Source organism: Micromys minutus (genome assembly GCF_963924665.1).
Source record: "Micromys minutus genome assembly, chromosome: 3".
Taxonomy (NCBI): Eukaryota; Metazoa; Chordata; class Mammalia; order Rodentia; family Muridae; genus Micromys; species Micromys minutus.
Window position 1 is genome coordinate 88,975,178 of NC_137972.1, and position 15,509 is coordinate 88,990,686.

General features: G+C 39.8%; 1 protein-coding gene across 1 annotated transcript in view; it reads left to right on the plus strand.

The window, feature by feature from the left end:
• Positions 1-15,509, plus strand: part of EML4 (EMAP like 4) — a 104,351-nt gene that overhangs the window by 40,685 nt on the left and 48,157 nt on the right. Inside the window, exon 2 of the mRNA XM_080913638.1 lies at positions 14,683-14,865. Coding sequence (XP_080769764.1) covers positions 14,683-14,865 — 183 coding nt within the window. The remainder of the gene's footprint in view (positions 1-14,682; positions 14,866-15,509) is intronic.

Here is a 15,509-nt window from a genome sequence, read left to right on the forward strand (position 1 = left end):
GTCCTGGCTGTCCTGGAACCTAGCTGTGTAAACCAGGCTAGCCTCGCACCATGCCAATCCACCTGACCCTGCCTCCTGAGTGCAGGAACTAAAGGTATGAACCAGCATGCCTGGCAAGGACTAGTTTCTATATGTCCTTTTTAAATGTCTTTAAGTGCTAATTATTCTTCCCTTACTCTTCCCCTTGGCCCCACCCCTCACATACCCCTGTCCTCGTTATATCACCGAACAATTTTTAAAGCTGAGAAATAAAGCACTTCAACTTCCATAAAAATATATAAAATTAAACAGCTGGGTGTAGTAGTATACTCATAATCTCAACTTTGGGAGGCAGAAGCAGGTGGATCTCTTGAGTTTGAGGCCAGCTTGGTCTTCATTTTGTATAACAGATCACCTAGGGCTAAACAGTGAGATCCTGTCACTAAAAAAGGAAAGAAAAAGGGCGGGAGAGTAAAATAAGTCTAGAGTTCTGTGTTGTTTGTTTGGCCTCTTGGCTAAATCCCTAATGCTAATAGCAGTGAAAATTCTTACTTTGTTTTTAGCATCTAGGCAGAGATGGGAGGGTGCTGAGAAACGCTGGTGATAGGTTAGTTTAGGTGGAGAAAAGCCTTTTTTACAGGCTTAGAGAAGGAAACAATGAGTTTTGCTTAAAGGAAAGGGCATGCAAATGCAGCAAAGGCCCGTATAGACTTTATCTAAGGATGCAGGAAAGATAATGGAAGCACAGGTAAAGGTGGGTGGGTTCCATATCTGTAGATGCTGTGTTTGCACAAATCTGTAACCCCAGTACTCTGGAGACAGGAGCACATGGATCTCTGTGAGTTCCAGGCCAGCAAGTTTCTGGACAGCCAGAGCTACACAGAGAAACCCTGCCTCGAAAAACAAAAGAAACAACTGCAAACTGAAGATGTACATGTGTACATGTGAAGATGGGTAGAGTTGAGGCTCAGTAAAATAATACCCTCAAGTATTTTGTCATGTTAAGAATACTGAACTAAATGACATTCAAAGGGCCCCACAACCAACATCTCTCTAACTTCCCCTGTCACCTTTTCTTGTCCCTCATATAAGAATATGAGTCCAAGAAATAAGATTTTTCTCTTCTTCAAGGTGGGTCATGGAAATCTAACCCTTGTCATAGTTAAGCTTCAGTTGTCAACTTGAAAGACTTGAGGAGAGGGAATTGCCTGTCAGATTGCCTTGTGTATCTGTCACTTCTTAATTGCTAAGAAAGGATGGAGGGTCCAGCCTACTGTGGGTAGTGCCATCCCTAGGGCAGATGGGTGTGGGCTATATAAGAAAGTTAGCCGAGCAGGCCAGGGAAAGTGTAAGCAGGGCTCCTCCATGTTCTCTGCATGAGTTCTTGCCTTGGTTTCCCTTAATAATGGACCATAACTTATGAGCTGAGGGGGAAAATCCCCCCGCAAAGGGAAACTGGACTAACCACCTTTCTCCAAAGCAGCCCATCATGTGTATAAATTACCTGTAACTTTCTCCCCACCTTTTCTGTATAAGATCTGGCCATTGAGAAATTCCCACCAATCTTACTTCATAGTAAGTAGATAATAAGATTCTTATTTCAGAAGGGATCCTGTTGTACACCTGGAAGGAAGGAGTGCCAAGGACCAAGAAGGATCTGAGGATGGGCTTTGCTGCATTCAGCTCATACCCTTTTTATCCAGTAGCACAGTGACGTGGTATATTCTTTATTAAAAAAATAACTTTCCTTGGGCCTTTGGGTCTTCAGTATGAAGGTCCTCTTTCACATTAAATTGATTAAGTAAGTGTGTTATTCTTTCCTTGGCTGAGATAGAGTCAGCCATTGCTGTTGTGACAGGGAGAGGTGGCTCCATCCTATCACTTCACAGCAGTGGATTAGCACTACACTTTGATTTCTAATTTCTAGTGAATAGATTGCTGGGGATTAAAATGTTTTAGGTTCTTGGACAAAAGGAGCTTGTGAACATAAGGGTTTGTCTAGGTTCCTGATGTGAAGTTATAGTCCATCGTGGTGGGAAAGGCATGATGACAGTATCTTGAAGTAGCTGGTCACATTGTATCTACAGTCAGGAAGCAGAGGGAAATGTTAATACCCAAGTTCACTTTCTCCATTTTATTTAGTCCTGGACCCCAGCTCATGAAATGTAGCACCGCCTCCACTCAGGGAGGTCTTCCTGTGTCAACCCAGTTGAGAGATGCCTTCACCCAGAGGTTTTTTGTCTCCAGTGATGATGGCCATGAAATTAACTGTCACAGTTCCTTTCAGCACCTCCTCCCCTTCCTCTTCCTTCTCTTTCCTTCCCTCTCTTTCTCCCTCTCCTCTGTTTTCCCCCTCTTCCTCTTCTGTTCTTTGTTTCCACTGTTTTTAGGTCTCCTAGCACCCCTTTCTTTCCTTTTCCCCTTTCCTATCCCTCTCTCTTTTCTTTTTGATCCATGGTCAGTCTAAAGCTAATGCTAGCTAAATACTCTGTCACTAGACCATATCTCCAGCCCTTTTCTTTGGCATCTTGGACAGGTTTTAGATACAGCTTTCAGATGCTTGGAAGAGTCTGAATCAGTCTTTTAGCAGGAATGTCCAACTATAATAACAGGATATATAGTTCCTGAACATAGAAGCTAAGCTAAGAGCAGGAGCCATAGCTTTCTGGCCCAAATGCAGATTTATTTGAGAAGAATTACCTATCTAATATAGTCTGTAAGTAAATTATTAGTACTCTTGTCTACTCAAACTGATGTGTGTGCTGTACTGCAGAAGAGAAAGAAGTGCTTTTGCTAGTCCTAGGTAGAAAGCACTTAACAAAATGTGGCCGCCCTGACCTCACAAGGCTGTCGTGTAGTATAAAGAACTATAGAACCAGGCTGAAATTAGGAGATTGTAGCTAACATACAACTGCTTCCGGCTCCTCCTGAATCATTATCAGGAATTTGAATGCTTCCTAGTCTGATGATTCAAACACATTCCGCAGCTCACTTAAATCCTGTTTGTCTCTCACTTGCTTATCCTGTTGTTTGATCTGTACCAGTTGTTAATCAGAACAATTGCTTTCTAAAATCTTATTGTAGAACACTATAAATGCTCTCACTTTCCTACAAAGGTTGTTGGGAATAAGTGTGGGTGGTTTTCCGCATTCCACTTCCCTCAGCTTACCGACCCCATTGCCTGTGTTCACAGCACTGAATGTTCAGCTTGAGTTACAGCTCATCTACTAACTATTTTCTTAGTGTATGAATGTGTTTACAGCAGTCGTATTGCTTGTATTTATTTTGGGTTGATATAGATTTTTCATAAATACAAAGTTTTAAAGTAACAAATTGAAGAAAATCCTCTGGCACCTTTAACACTTCTTTGTGAATTTGTTCTTGAGTTGACTTTAGAAATGTTCGTGCAAAAAAAAATAACGTTATATTCATTGTCACCTGGCTTTATATGGTGTGTAACAGACTGAAAATACTTATGATTTTACATTACTTGTAAGCATCAGTGGTTTAAAATGATAGTATATAAAATAATAGGCACGAATTGTTTTATAGGTTAATTGATGCTACTTTGGCTTTAACATTTTAAAATAATTTTGAAAATGGCTTGTTAATTATGTTAATTAGTGAAGCAATTATAATATGTATAGCTTAAATATTTAGGTTTTAACATTAATGAAAAGTGATCATTCTTTATGCTTTAAATGGGTTTAATTTTAAACAAAAGCAAAAGGAAACAGGAAGTAAGACTTGCCATTCTGTACAGTGTTTATTTTTATTTCCTAAAAGGAAAACTCACTTTCATGCCTCTAAAGTGGCATTTATAGAAATGGTGTTGTGCTGCAGTTTCAGAAGGAGAAAAGCTAGGGTTTGGATCTGAAGCAGTAGTTGAAGAGCAGCTGAAGTACAAACGCCTCAGGACAGCCACAGCACTGTGGTGAATGCTGGTGTACGTCAGCTCCCCCAGGGTTTGTCTGTTTCCTGTTCGCTTGTTCTCCTTCAGCTTCTTTTGTCATTTTATAAATGAGCAGAAAACTTTTAGGTCAGAGCAAAGGGACAGGCGGGGGCTGTCTCAAACAAGTTTTATTTGTGTCAACATAGATGTCCTTTGTGGTAGGCCATCTGGATGGAGAGGATTTCCTCAGAATGTCAAGTATGTTGTGAGATTTTGAGTTGGGGTTTGCTTAGAGTGTCCATAAGGGCATCAGGAAGCAAGCAGAAGTGCAAGAGCGGAAGACAGCTTGCCTGTGGCTTCAGAGTGTGCTTCCTGTATGTAGATGAGACCTATCAGTGAGACTTACCGAGTTTCAACAAAAGAGGCTGGAGATGGGGAACTAATCAAGATCTTGTTCTCTGCATGCTCTCAAGTATACCCGAAAATAAAGGCACAAGTATTGGCCTAAGTACTGTGGGTACTTAAACCTGCTCACCTTATAACAAATGTGTGGAAAGCTCAGAGTGGGGTTTGTGCCACACGATTTCCTTCTCCTAAGAAACATGGTTAGGTATGTATGTAATACATTATCCTTGAGAAAAGATTAAAGCAGTGGACAGTAACTTAAAATAGTGCCTCCTAAGTAATCAGATTGTAGACTTTATCCTTCAGCCAAGTCCAACCAAAACCCCTCATAGAGACAGGGTTATCTGCACATTTTAAATTTTGTTTTGGATTAACATTACATTTTTCTAAAAACTGGGCATTATCCTTGAATTACAGGAGTAAAATGACTTTTTTCATTTTCTTTTTTCTTTTAAGATTATTTGTTTTAGGTATGTATGCAAGTATATCTATATGCCCGAAGAGGACACCAGATTCCATCATAGATGGTTGTGAGCCACCAAGTGGTTGCTGGGAATTGAACTCAGGACCTCTGGAAGAGCAGTCAGTGCTTCACATATACTTTTCATACAGTTATTTCCTAGAATTAATCTTAACTATTACAGAATACAAAGAGGCATTGGCGTTTAGATGAACTTACATCATTTCTCACTTTATGTAGCTATATTTAATGACAACCAACCAATTCCAGTTAATAGTCAAACAATAAAGGTAAGTTGCTGAGGGCTGACTGTGGCTCAGCAAGTAGGAAAAATAAAAGCAAATTTCTGCATATCTTTTTTTTTTTCTGTGATTCCACTAAGTGGCCAATCAGTTGTGGATTTTATTGTGTCTTTAAGAGGTAGTATTTGAAGGCCTTTGTAATGATTCTGTGCCTCTCATTGGTGGTAATATCCTTTTTAAAAGTTGGATATATTTTATTTACATTTCAAATGTTATCCGCTTTCCTGGTTTACCCTCCATAAACCCCCCACTGGTCCCCCCTCCCCCTGCTTCTATGAGGGTACTCACCCACCCACCCCCTCCCACATCCCCACCCTGACATTCCCCTACACTGGAGCATCGAGCCTTGGCAGGACCAAGGGTTTCTCTTCCCATTGATGCCCAACAAGACCATCCTCTGCTACATGTGCAGCTGGAGCCATGGGTCTGTCCATGTGTACTCTTTGGATAGTGGTTTAGTCCCTGGGAACTCTTGTTGGTTGGTATTGTGGGGTTGCAAACCCCTTCAGCTCCTTCAATCCTTTCTCTAACTCCTCCATTGGGAATTCCATTCTCAGTTCAATGACTGGCTAAGAGCATCTGTCTCTGTATCTGTCATGATCTGGCAGACCCTCTCAAGAGACAGCTATATCAGGCTCCTGTCAGCGTGTACTTCTTGGCATCAGCAATATTATCTGGGTTTGGTGGCTGTATATGGGATGGATCTCCAGGTGGGACAGTCTCTGGGTGGCCTTTGCTTCAGTCTCTGCTTCAAACTGTCTCCGTATTTCTTCCTGTGGATATATTTGTTATTTCCCCCCACCCCTGTCTAAGAAGAACTGAACCATCTGCACTTTGGTCTTCCTTCTTCTTGAGCTTCATGTGGTCTGTGAATTGTGTCTTGGGTAATCCAGACTTTTGGCCTAACTAATATCCACTTACCAGTGAGTGCATACCATGTGTGTGGTTTTTTGGGTTTTTTGTTTTTGTTTTTGGTTGTGTGTGTGTGTGTGTGTGTGTGTGTGTGAGAGAGAGAGAGAGAGAGAGAGAGAGAGAGAGAGAGAGAGAGAGAGAGAGAGAGAGAGAGAGAAAGATTGGCTTACCTTACTCAGGATGATAGCTTCTAGTTCCATCCATTTGCCTAAGAATTTCATGAAATCATTGTTTTTAATAGCTGAGTAGTACTCCACTGTGTAAATGCACCACAGTTTCTCTATTCATTCCTCTGTTGAAAGACATCTGGGATCTTTCCCACTTCTGGATATTATAAATAAGGCTGCTTTGAACATAGTGGAACATGTGTCTTTATATGTTGGAGCATCTTGTGGGTATATTCCCAGGAATGGTATAGCTGGGTCCTCAGGTAACACTCTGTCCAGTTTTCTGAGGAACCGCCAGACTGATTTCCAGAGTGGTTGCACCAGCTTGCAGTCCCACCAACAGTGGAGAAGTGTTTCTCATTCTCTACGTCTTCGCCAGTATCTGCTGTTACCTAGGTTTTTGATCTTAGCCATTCTGACTGGTATGAGGTGGAATCTCAGGGTTGTTTTGATTTGCATTTCCCTGATGACTAAGGATGTTGAACATTTCTTTAGTTGCTTCTCATCTATTCCTTAGCTATTCCTCAGCTGAGAATTCTTTGTTTAGCTCTGCCCTATGTTTTTCAATAGGGTCATTTGATTCTCTAGAGTTTAATTAACTTCTTGAGTTCTTTGTATATATTGGAATTTAGCTCTCTATCAAATATGGGATTGGCAAGGATCTTTTCCCCATCTTTTGGATGCTATTTTTTCCTAATGACAGTGTCCTTTGCCTTACAGAAACTTTGCAATTTTATGAGGTCCCATTTGTCAATTCTTGATCTTAGAGCATAAGCCATTGGTGTTTTCTTCAGGAAAATTTCCCAGAGACTTGTTCCAGCATTTCTGTGTTTACCATTGAAACAGCTCTGCACAGACACTATAGCATTGATGCTGAGCTGCAGGCTTTCCTCCACAGTATGTTCATTCTATGTTTAACATGTTTGCAATGATGAATGTGCACTGTCCTTCTTATGATCTGTGTGACATACCAGAGTATAGTGACTTATTAGCTCCTGCTGACTGTCATTTGGGCTAGTGCAGTTATTAAACAATATGTGCTGTTGAAATGGTTTCTCTGAGTTCTTACTCTGGACATTTCTAGTGTTCCTGTGTAACCTGTCAATACTGTTCTGTTTGGTGACTGCCTAGCATTTCATCAGGAAGTGATGACACACCTTTAATCTCAGCTCTAAGGAGGTAGATAAAGACCGGTAGGTCTCTGAATTTGAAGTCCGCCTGGCATTTTATATTGTATATCTATTTTATACATGGGCTTTTAAAAATACACTGACATGTGATAGATCTTAGGATCATATTATTAATAACTATATTTTTTTAAAAAAATCCTTCTAATGTTCTTGTTTGTACGCTATAAAACCTCAGGGCTCTTTGGGAATCCAACTTCGTTTCTGTCTTTTTGGAAATTAATTTGCAAAAGTAATTGCATTGTAGCCCACATAAAAAGTGAATGTAATCTGTTCATCTCGCCTTATCTTCTGCAGAAGAGAACTCCCCCAATCTGCACAGATATGCATAAATAGTGTTTTGTATTGTTGTAGTTTCCCTTGCCAAGATTTTTTTCCATTGGTCATTTGTAATTTCCTTTTCTTAGTTCAGGCTTTTGTCAGTTTTTCTGTGGGGGTCTTTAAAAACTGATTGATAGGGCTTGTTTATCTGGGATGCTGTTCCTTTAGTAGTGTTGTTGCTACACCTGCCTGTTTTCCATTTATCGATATTGCTGTCTGTTGTGTGTGTGCATTCTGAATTCTAGTGCAGTTAAGTGCCAGGCTTTACTGGTGTAAGTAGTGCTCTTTTCTGTATCTCGTTTGTGCGCATCTTCTTACTAGAGTATATGAACATATTTTATGTAACATTTTATAATTTTTCCTTTGTATTTTAGTCTCTATATATTTTTGCATATGATTGCATGGTTTCAGTAGACCCAATTTAAAGGAATTGTAAATTTTAACGTATCAGTTTGTGAAGCCTGGGTACTATTTAGACCCACCTGCCCCCTAGACTCTTTGTATCTTCATCAACTGAGACACTAGGACACAGATATTAGGCCTGGTGTTGTGTTTACTCTTTCCCTTTGTGTTGATGCTTATTGATAAGTTTACTCTCTTTTCTTTATAGTCATCATTCTCTTTTTTGAACTCCTGTAACACTAAAGAACTACTTTTTCTAAAATTTTCTGCTTTTTGCTGAGACTCCCATTGTTCACTTATTTAAAAATCATTTTCCCTTTGTGGAACAGAGCAATTTCCTAGTTTCTGCTCTGGAGACACTTAGACATTCCCAAAAAGATGGTTTCAAATGGCCAAGGCAAGAAAAGAAGAGAAGGACGTTTCAGCAGCGTAGTTTTTTTACTCACATGCCTGGACGTTGATCTGTGTCCTTTCACTTTGGAAGCCTTTGCCTTGTTTAATGCAGTTGATTTACACTTATGCAGCTGGGAGGATTTTGTGTGCAGACTTATACCTTCTGCTGTCATGGTGCTCTTGGCCTCTGAGGAAGCTGAGTCCTTACTTTTGCTGCCTCCCACACCCAGGTGAAGAAGCACTGGTGGAGGTTAAGAGCTTGAAGGCAAGCCCTTCCTTCCTGCCTGCACTGCTGCCTGCCGCTCTGCGCTGTGCGCCACAGCTCCAGCACTCCTGGTGGACTAGCTCCATCTGCAGCATCCTGTTCTCAGGCTTTGGCCAGAGGAAGGAAGAATGAGAGGGAGGGAGAGAGAGAGAGAGAGCAAGCACTTCACCTACTCTTGAGACATTTCAAGTAATTGTTTCATCATTAAAAATAAAGATGCAGAGCTGAACAAACAAACGGCTTAGTTGTTAAGAGCACTTCATGCTCTTCCAAAGGTCCTGAGTTCAATTCCTAGCACCTACATGGCAGCTCACAACTGTCCGATGCCGCTTTTTAGTTTGCAGATCTACATGCAGACAAAATACCCATGTACATAAACTGCATAAATATTTAGCCAGGCAGTAGTGGTTTGTGCCTTTAGTACCAGCACTCAGGAGCCAGAAGAAGGGGGATCTCTGTGAGTTCAAGGCTACAGAGTTAGTTCCAGATCAGCCAGAACTACACAGAGAAACCCTGTCTTTAAAAAATAAAAACATAAAAATTAAATAAAAATAAACAAAGAGAGCTGGAGAGATGCCTCAGTGGTTAAGAGCACTGGCTGCTTTTCTGGATGGAGGACATGGTAGACATGGTCGCTCACAGCATCTGTATGTCCTCTTCTGGCCTTAAAGAGCACCAGGCACACATGTGATAGGTACACAGACATTCGTGCACACAAGACACCCGCACATATAAAGTAAAGTGTAAAACTTTAAACGGAGATAAGACAGCCTCATTTGGTCAGGATAGCTGACTCTCGTCGTTACACAGTGGCAGTGACATGGGAAGTGTGGTCACAGCTCTGTGTCCCGCCCTCCCCCAGTGCTGCAGCCTGTTCTGTTGGGTTCTGAGTGACCTAAGTCTCAATGCCTAGAACTGAGCAGACTCTAGCAAACGCTGCTTCCTCCTTTTTCCTTTCCTAGTTCTAAAAGTCTGTCCTTTACATTGTATGTGTGTGCATGTGCACTTTACATATACACATCAGTGAATCTGTAAGCATGTTCACACAGGTTTTAAAAGAGGTTCTCATTCCCAAGACTATTTTCCTTTTATTTAAACAATACAAAGACGTGTTTATCTAATATCACATAATATATATATATATATATATATATATATATATATATTATTAAATTGGGAGTTATTGTTACAGGTAATCATAGTTAGTTCTAGCTGTAAAATGGTATACACAAAAAAAATTCATGCTAGGTGTGGTGGTCCACGCCTTCAATCCCAAGGGCTTGGAAGGCAGAGGTTAGTCTGTTGTACAAGATGGAATTTTGCACTGTCTCCAAAGGAAATATTAGAATGAATTAGATAGGGGTATGCATCATGTACACATATTTATGTATATGCATCTTCTGAGGCACCTTTTTATTACAGCTTTCAACTTAGTTAACTTTTTAAATTAGTAAACTTAGTTCTTAATATGTATACTATATAGTCTGGTCACATTTCCTTTCAGTTATTATTTTAAATGGAGGTTCTCAACATAGATTACAGTTGTAACCCACCAATAGGCAAACAAGAAATTACAGTGTTCCGTTTTCAAAAGATTTGTATAAAGAATTAAAATTTTGAAGGTGCTAAACATTATAGCCATGTCTCATTTTATTATAGTTCTGAGTTGCTAGCTTGGGGATATTTAGAACACAGTGTATTTATTTCTGCAAAGATAACGTTTCTTCAAGTTCAGGAAGCAAGCCCGTGATTGATTGTAATAGAAGCAGAATGAACAGAGCTAGATCAGTATCCACTGATTATGTGGACTGGTCACACATCCTAACTGAAGATGCACCAGGAAGCAGGCTGCTTACAGGACAGCAGATCTCCCTGTCTACTTTTCTTTTTCCACTTGTTTAAGAATTCCTGAGAATTTAATTTTCATTCTACTTTATAATCCTCAAGCCTAGAAACTATTTTGAAAGAAGAAAACATAAAACAAAGGACTACCATGGCATAAAGAAAAGAAACTTAAGAAAAGGGAATATAAAAGAATTCAAAAATACATTTGTCAAACAGATGTATCCCTACAAAGGTTATTGTGAATGAGATTGGGTTATATTGGGAAAAGGAAGTTTTCAAACTGGAGAGAGTGAGCGCTGAACATGAAGTCAGCCGTTAGAGGAAGGGGCTGGTTGTATTTCTGCATAACCACAAACACCAACTTCTCAGTCTCGGTACAAAGTGCTTGGGATTGCTGGCTTTAAGATAGTCTCTTTTCCAACATTACTAGCAGTCTGTGATTACAAGTTTAGCATTATTGTGTTTTAATGTATATGTCTCTATAATTTTGGGTCACTGTGCTTAAGGGGAGCTTATCTTAAGTTGGACATCAGGTATTACTTAAAGTCGTAATGAAAAGCAAAATGTTTCTATCTCTGCTTTTTCTAATTTTGTGTGTGTGTGTGTGTGTGTGTGTGTGCATGCATGCGCATGTGTGTCAGTGCACATGTGCACAAGCTGGGAATGGGGAATGTACTTCTGCGTTCTTTTGGAGGTCAAAGGACAACTTGTAGGAGTCAGTTCCCTCCTTTGACCCCCAGAGGAAAAAATTGTGCAGCTTCCTGTTAGTCCTCATTTGTGTCTGATAGCCTTGGTGGCCCTTTCATTGTTCATCCGGAATAGACTGGAAGGAGACAGGTTCGTTAGCAACTAGCCTGATAAAGACCAACGGCTTCCTAAACGCTCTTGTGTGATTATTATTAGAATGCCATGTGAAATAAAATAAAGGGCATTTAATTTGGGAGTCGGGTTTATGTTTTTAAGTCTCAGATGTCAGAGTAGCTCGGTGACTTTGGACAAGCTATTTAATATCTTGACGTTTTCCCTCCAGTATAAAATGTAGACAGCACGGGAAAGCAATGAAGTAGTTAATATGAAAAATACAATATCAGAGGATATTGTTAATTGCTAACTTTGGTTATTGTGCCTTTGAAAAACTGTCCTTATGCTTGTTGTAAGACTTATCTGGTTTGGTAAGATCTTGACAGGCAGAATTACATTTCATTTGACTGTCAATATTCACAAAGTAAAAATCTTAGCCATTAAAAAGAGGGTGGGGAACGGATAGACGAAGCCACTTCTAATAAAAAGGTACCAATACCAACTTGGCCTGGAGCCTCAGGCAGTGTTGCTGTGTTAGCATGACAGTCTGAGAAACTTGTCAATGGGCTCCACTGCCTTCCCAGAGACATCAGACAGTGTGTGGATGACTTAAAATTACAGTTTATCTCTCATAATTTGAGAACAGTTTAGAAGGTGATAGTTTACTGGCTTAATTGGAATGTTTGATTTATAAGCAGTGGCTTGCAAAAACTAGATTTATTAGGTCATGTAATTAATTTGCAGAAATGTAAGACTTGTCCCTAGTATTGGTGGTCTAAGCCTTGAGATTCAAACTGGGACTCAGAATAATCAGGAGGTGCTTTATTATTGACAGTCCTAAGAAAATCCTTAGTGTTGATGAACCAAGAGAGAAAGCATGCTGCATACCTCCGTCTCTAGAGAATCTGGAAGGTGTCTAACTGGTCTGGTATCTAATGACCATTTCTATAGTGTTTAGTTTAAGTTGAACCACATAAAAATGCCATTAATTGTTTTTGTTGATTTTAAGATTTATTTATAATATATATAAGTACACTAAAGACACCAAAAGAGCATCAGATCCTGTTACAGATGGCTGTGAGCCACCATGTAGTTGCTAGGAATTGAACTCAGGACCTCTGGAAGAGCAGTCAGTGCTCTAACCACTGAGCCATTACTCTAGCCCAGCTGTTTTTATACAGACCAAAAAAGCCATCTCCTATGGTTCAACCTGTTTATGTAAGAGTGAGGCGCCAGAACTAACAGGACCTCCAGTCAGAGTCCCAGGAAAGAAGTATCTCTGCTGCCACCGCCACTGCTGCCGCCGCTACCTTCCCTTTAAGGAGGAAAACAGGGACTGGACTCGCACAGTTGCAGATAGCACAGGCAGGCCAGAATTAGCTAGGTGACAAAGAAAATGGCAGTATAAAGATGCATGGGGCTGCAGAGATGGCTCTGTAGTGTAAGGATGAGGACCTGAGTGTGGATCCCAAGCATGCACATGTAAGCCCAGTGCTGGAGGCGAAAGCTGAGGAATGCCAAGGCAGCTGAGCTCTGGTTTCATTTGAGAAACAAAACATGCAATTAAGAGGGGTAGAGGAAAATACTTGCTGTCAGACTTTATATATATGCACACATAAATGAGTCTACCTGAACCCACACAGATGTTTACACCACATACAAAGAAAAAAACATGCATGTCTTTGTTCATACATGCATGTGTGTGTGTAAATTACACACATACATATATAGATAAAATTTTATGGTGCCGATAGTCCTGTAAAAACACTTCTGTGACTCATACCCTAATAAAACTCAGGTGGTTTTACACACACACACACACACACACACACACACACACACACACAACACAAGAGAATCAGTATACAGTAGCGTCTGGAGGGGGGTAAGAGGATAATGAGGGTATAGATGTGGTCAAAATACACTCAGTACCTGTATGAAAAGGTCATTATGTATAATTAATGTTAGTAAAAATGTTTGAAATCACATAAAAATTATAAGAGAGAATGATTATTCTCACCAGTTCTTTGTTAAACCATCTCAGATTTTGATATACCTGCTTTTTCATGTAACAGATGTACCAAGGCCCTCAGGTTTCATTGTTTATGTACTTCCTCTTTTAAAGATAAGGAATTAAGGTTCAAAGATCTACAATAACTTGTCTAAGATAATGTAGTTAATTAATGTAGAACAAGAACTTGATCTCCCAGTTAAAGACAGAAACAGCTTTTTTCAATACTGTTGCTTCTCCAAGATTGTCACTGAAATCCCACTAAAGGCAGGGTAGAGCATCTGCCCCTTGAGGTCAGTTGGTACATACGATCTCAGTGTGAATATTGCCTGCTCTAGAGGTTCAGCTTGAAAATGCCGAGGGGGTTGTGTCAGTGTGGTAATTCAGACTTGGAATTAGCTGTTTAAGGAAATGCATTCGTATTGTTTCAGCTTGAGGAAAGTGGTGTGCTTACATAGTTTAAATTGTACTTTTGAACCAAATAGTAGGCCAGATGTGTCTTTGAAGTCAGTGTTTCTCTTCACCATTTTTCTAAAATGAATTAACCAATAGCATTTGACCTTTGTATATAGCTGTACATTTTTATTCTAATTGACTCAGCAAATAATGCACTCTAAACTAAAGTAGCTTTGAAAGCATTTAATAATCTTATTATCATTAAAACTTACTTAAAATAGTTTTTGTTGCTATATATTCAGTGTGTTAGATAAGCGCTTTATAGAAATGCCATCTTTAGTTTTTCTTTATTGGTTTTGATTTTTTTATTACTATTGTTAGTAGTGCTTTGTTTATTTTTATTTTTATTTGTGGCAAAAGTGTATGTGAGGAGGTCAGAGGAAATTTGTGGAAGTTGGTTTTCCCTCCTGCTGTGTGGGTTCTGGTGATAGGTCTCAGGTCAGCAGCATCTTTACCTGATTCGTCATCCTGTTGGCCCACCACTTCTGTTTGATCGTCGTTTACAGTACAGCCCAGACTTGCTTGGACCTCGAGCTAGTCCTACTGCCTCTAGAGTGCAAAAATGGCAGGCATGTGCCACCGCGCCCAGCCATGACTCTTTTAAAAAGAGACTAGACTGCTGGGAAAAAGGAAGAACAGCAAAGGTCCTTTTCCCAGTTATGACAGTGCTGTCTATCTCTACAAAGTGATGTGCGTAGGGAACACTGAAGTAGTATCACCATACAGGGAATCAATCATGGGAAACATTTCTCCAAGTTGCTCTTATAAACAAGGCACAATTTTTGTTTGTTTTATAAAAATGATTTGGTGTAGTTTTCTCATCATAAGGAAATTATTTTTTGAGCAATCTGGTTTTAAAATAGTCAATACTTTCTTTTTTTTAGATGATAGTATTTCTGCTGCAAGTACCTCAGATGTTCAAGATCGCCTCTCAGCTCTTGAGTCACGAGTTCAACAGCAAGAAGATGAAATCACTGTGCTAAAGGCAGCATTGGCTAATGTTTTGAGGCGTCTTGCAATCTCTGAAGATCATGTAGCTTCTGTGAAAAAGTCTGCGCCAAGTAAAGGTAATTAGTACGTTGTAAAGAAGACTATGTTTTGGAAAGTTGTGAATACAAACGTATTTGCTAGTTTGAGCTTCTTGTGACTGTAGTCGGCTCCTTACCCTCTGTGTAACAGCGCTGACCTCACCTACAGGCTTCGGCTTTGCCCCATAACACCACCATAACATTTCTAACTGCATAATAAATTTCTTTTTTCAAGATTGGTTTTCTGTCTGTAACAGTTTTGACTGTCCTGGAATTCTCTATACCAGGCTGGCCTTGAACACACAGAGACCCCCCTCCCTTCCCCATAGTGTTTTTAAGGAGGTCAGTCATTTACGTTTCTTATATCAGAAAATTCTTTCCTTTTGACAGCATATGTTGATAACATATGCACCAGTTACAACTGAATCCTTGCCAAAAGAAAATTACCTACCTGTGCTTGAGAGCATAGAGGAAAGTCTAGAGAACACTTGAGCAGCTTTAACTTCTAGGAAGACAAAGTATGCCATAGCTCTTGGGGGGGGGGGGGGGTTGAGTAAGTGAATATAATTTGAGAGTACACCTCAGTGGCATCTATACAAAGACAAGCAATTAAGAGTCAGTTTTTCTTTAAAAAAAATGTATTCGTATACTTTTATGCAAAAATGCTGAAAATTTGTACATTT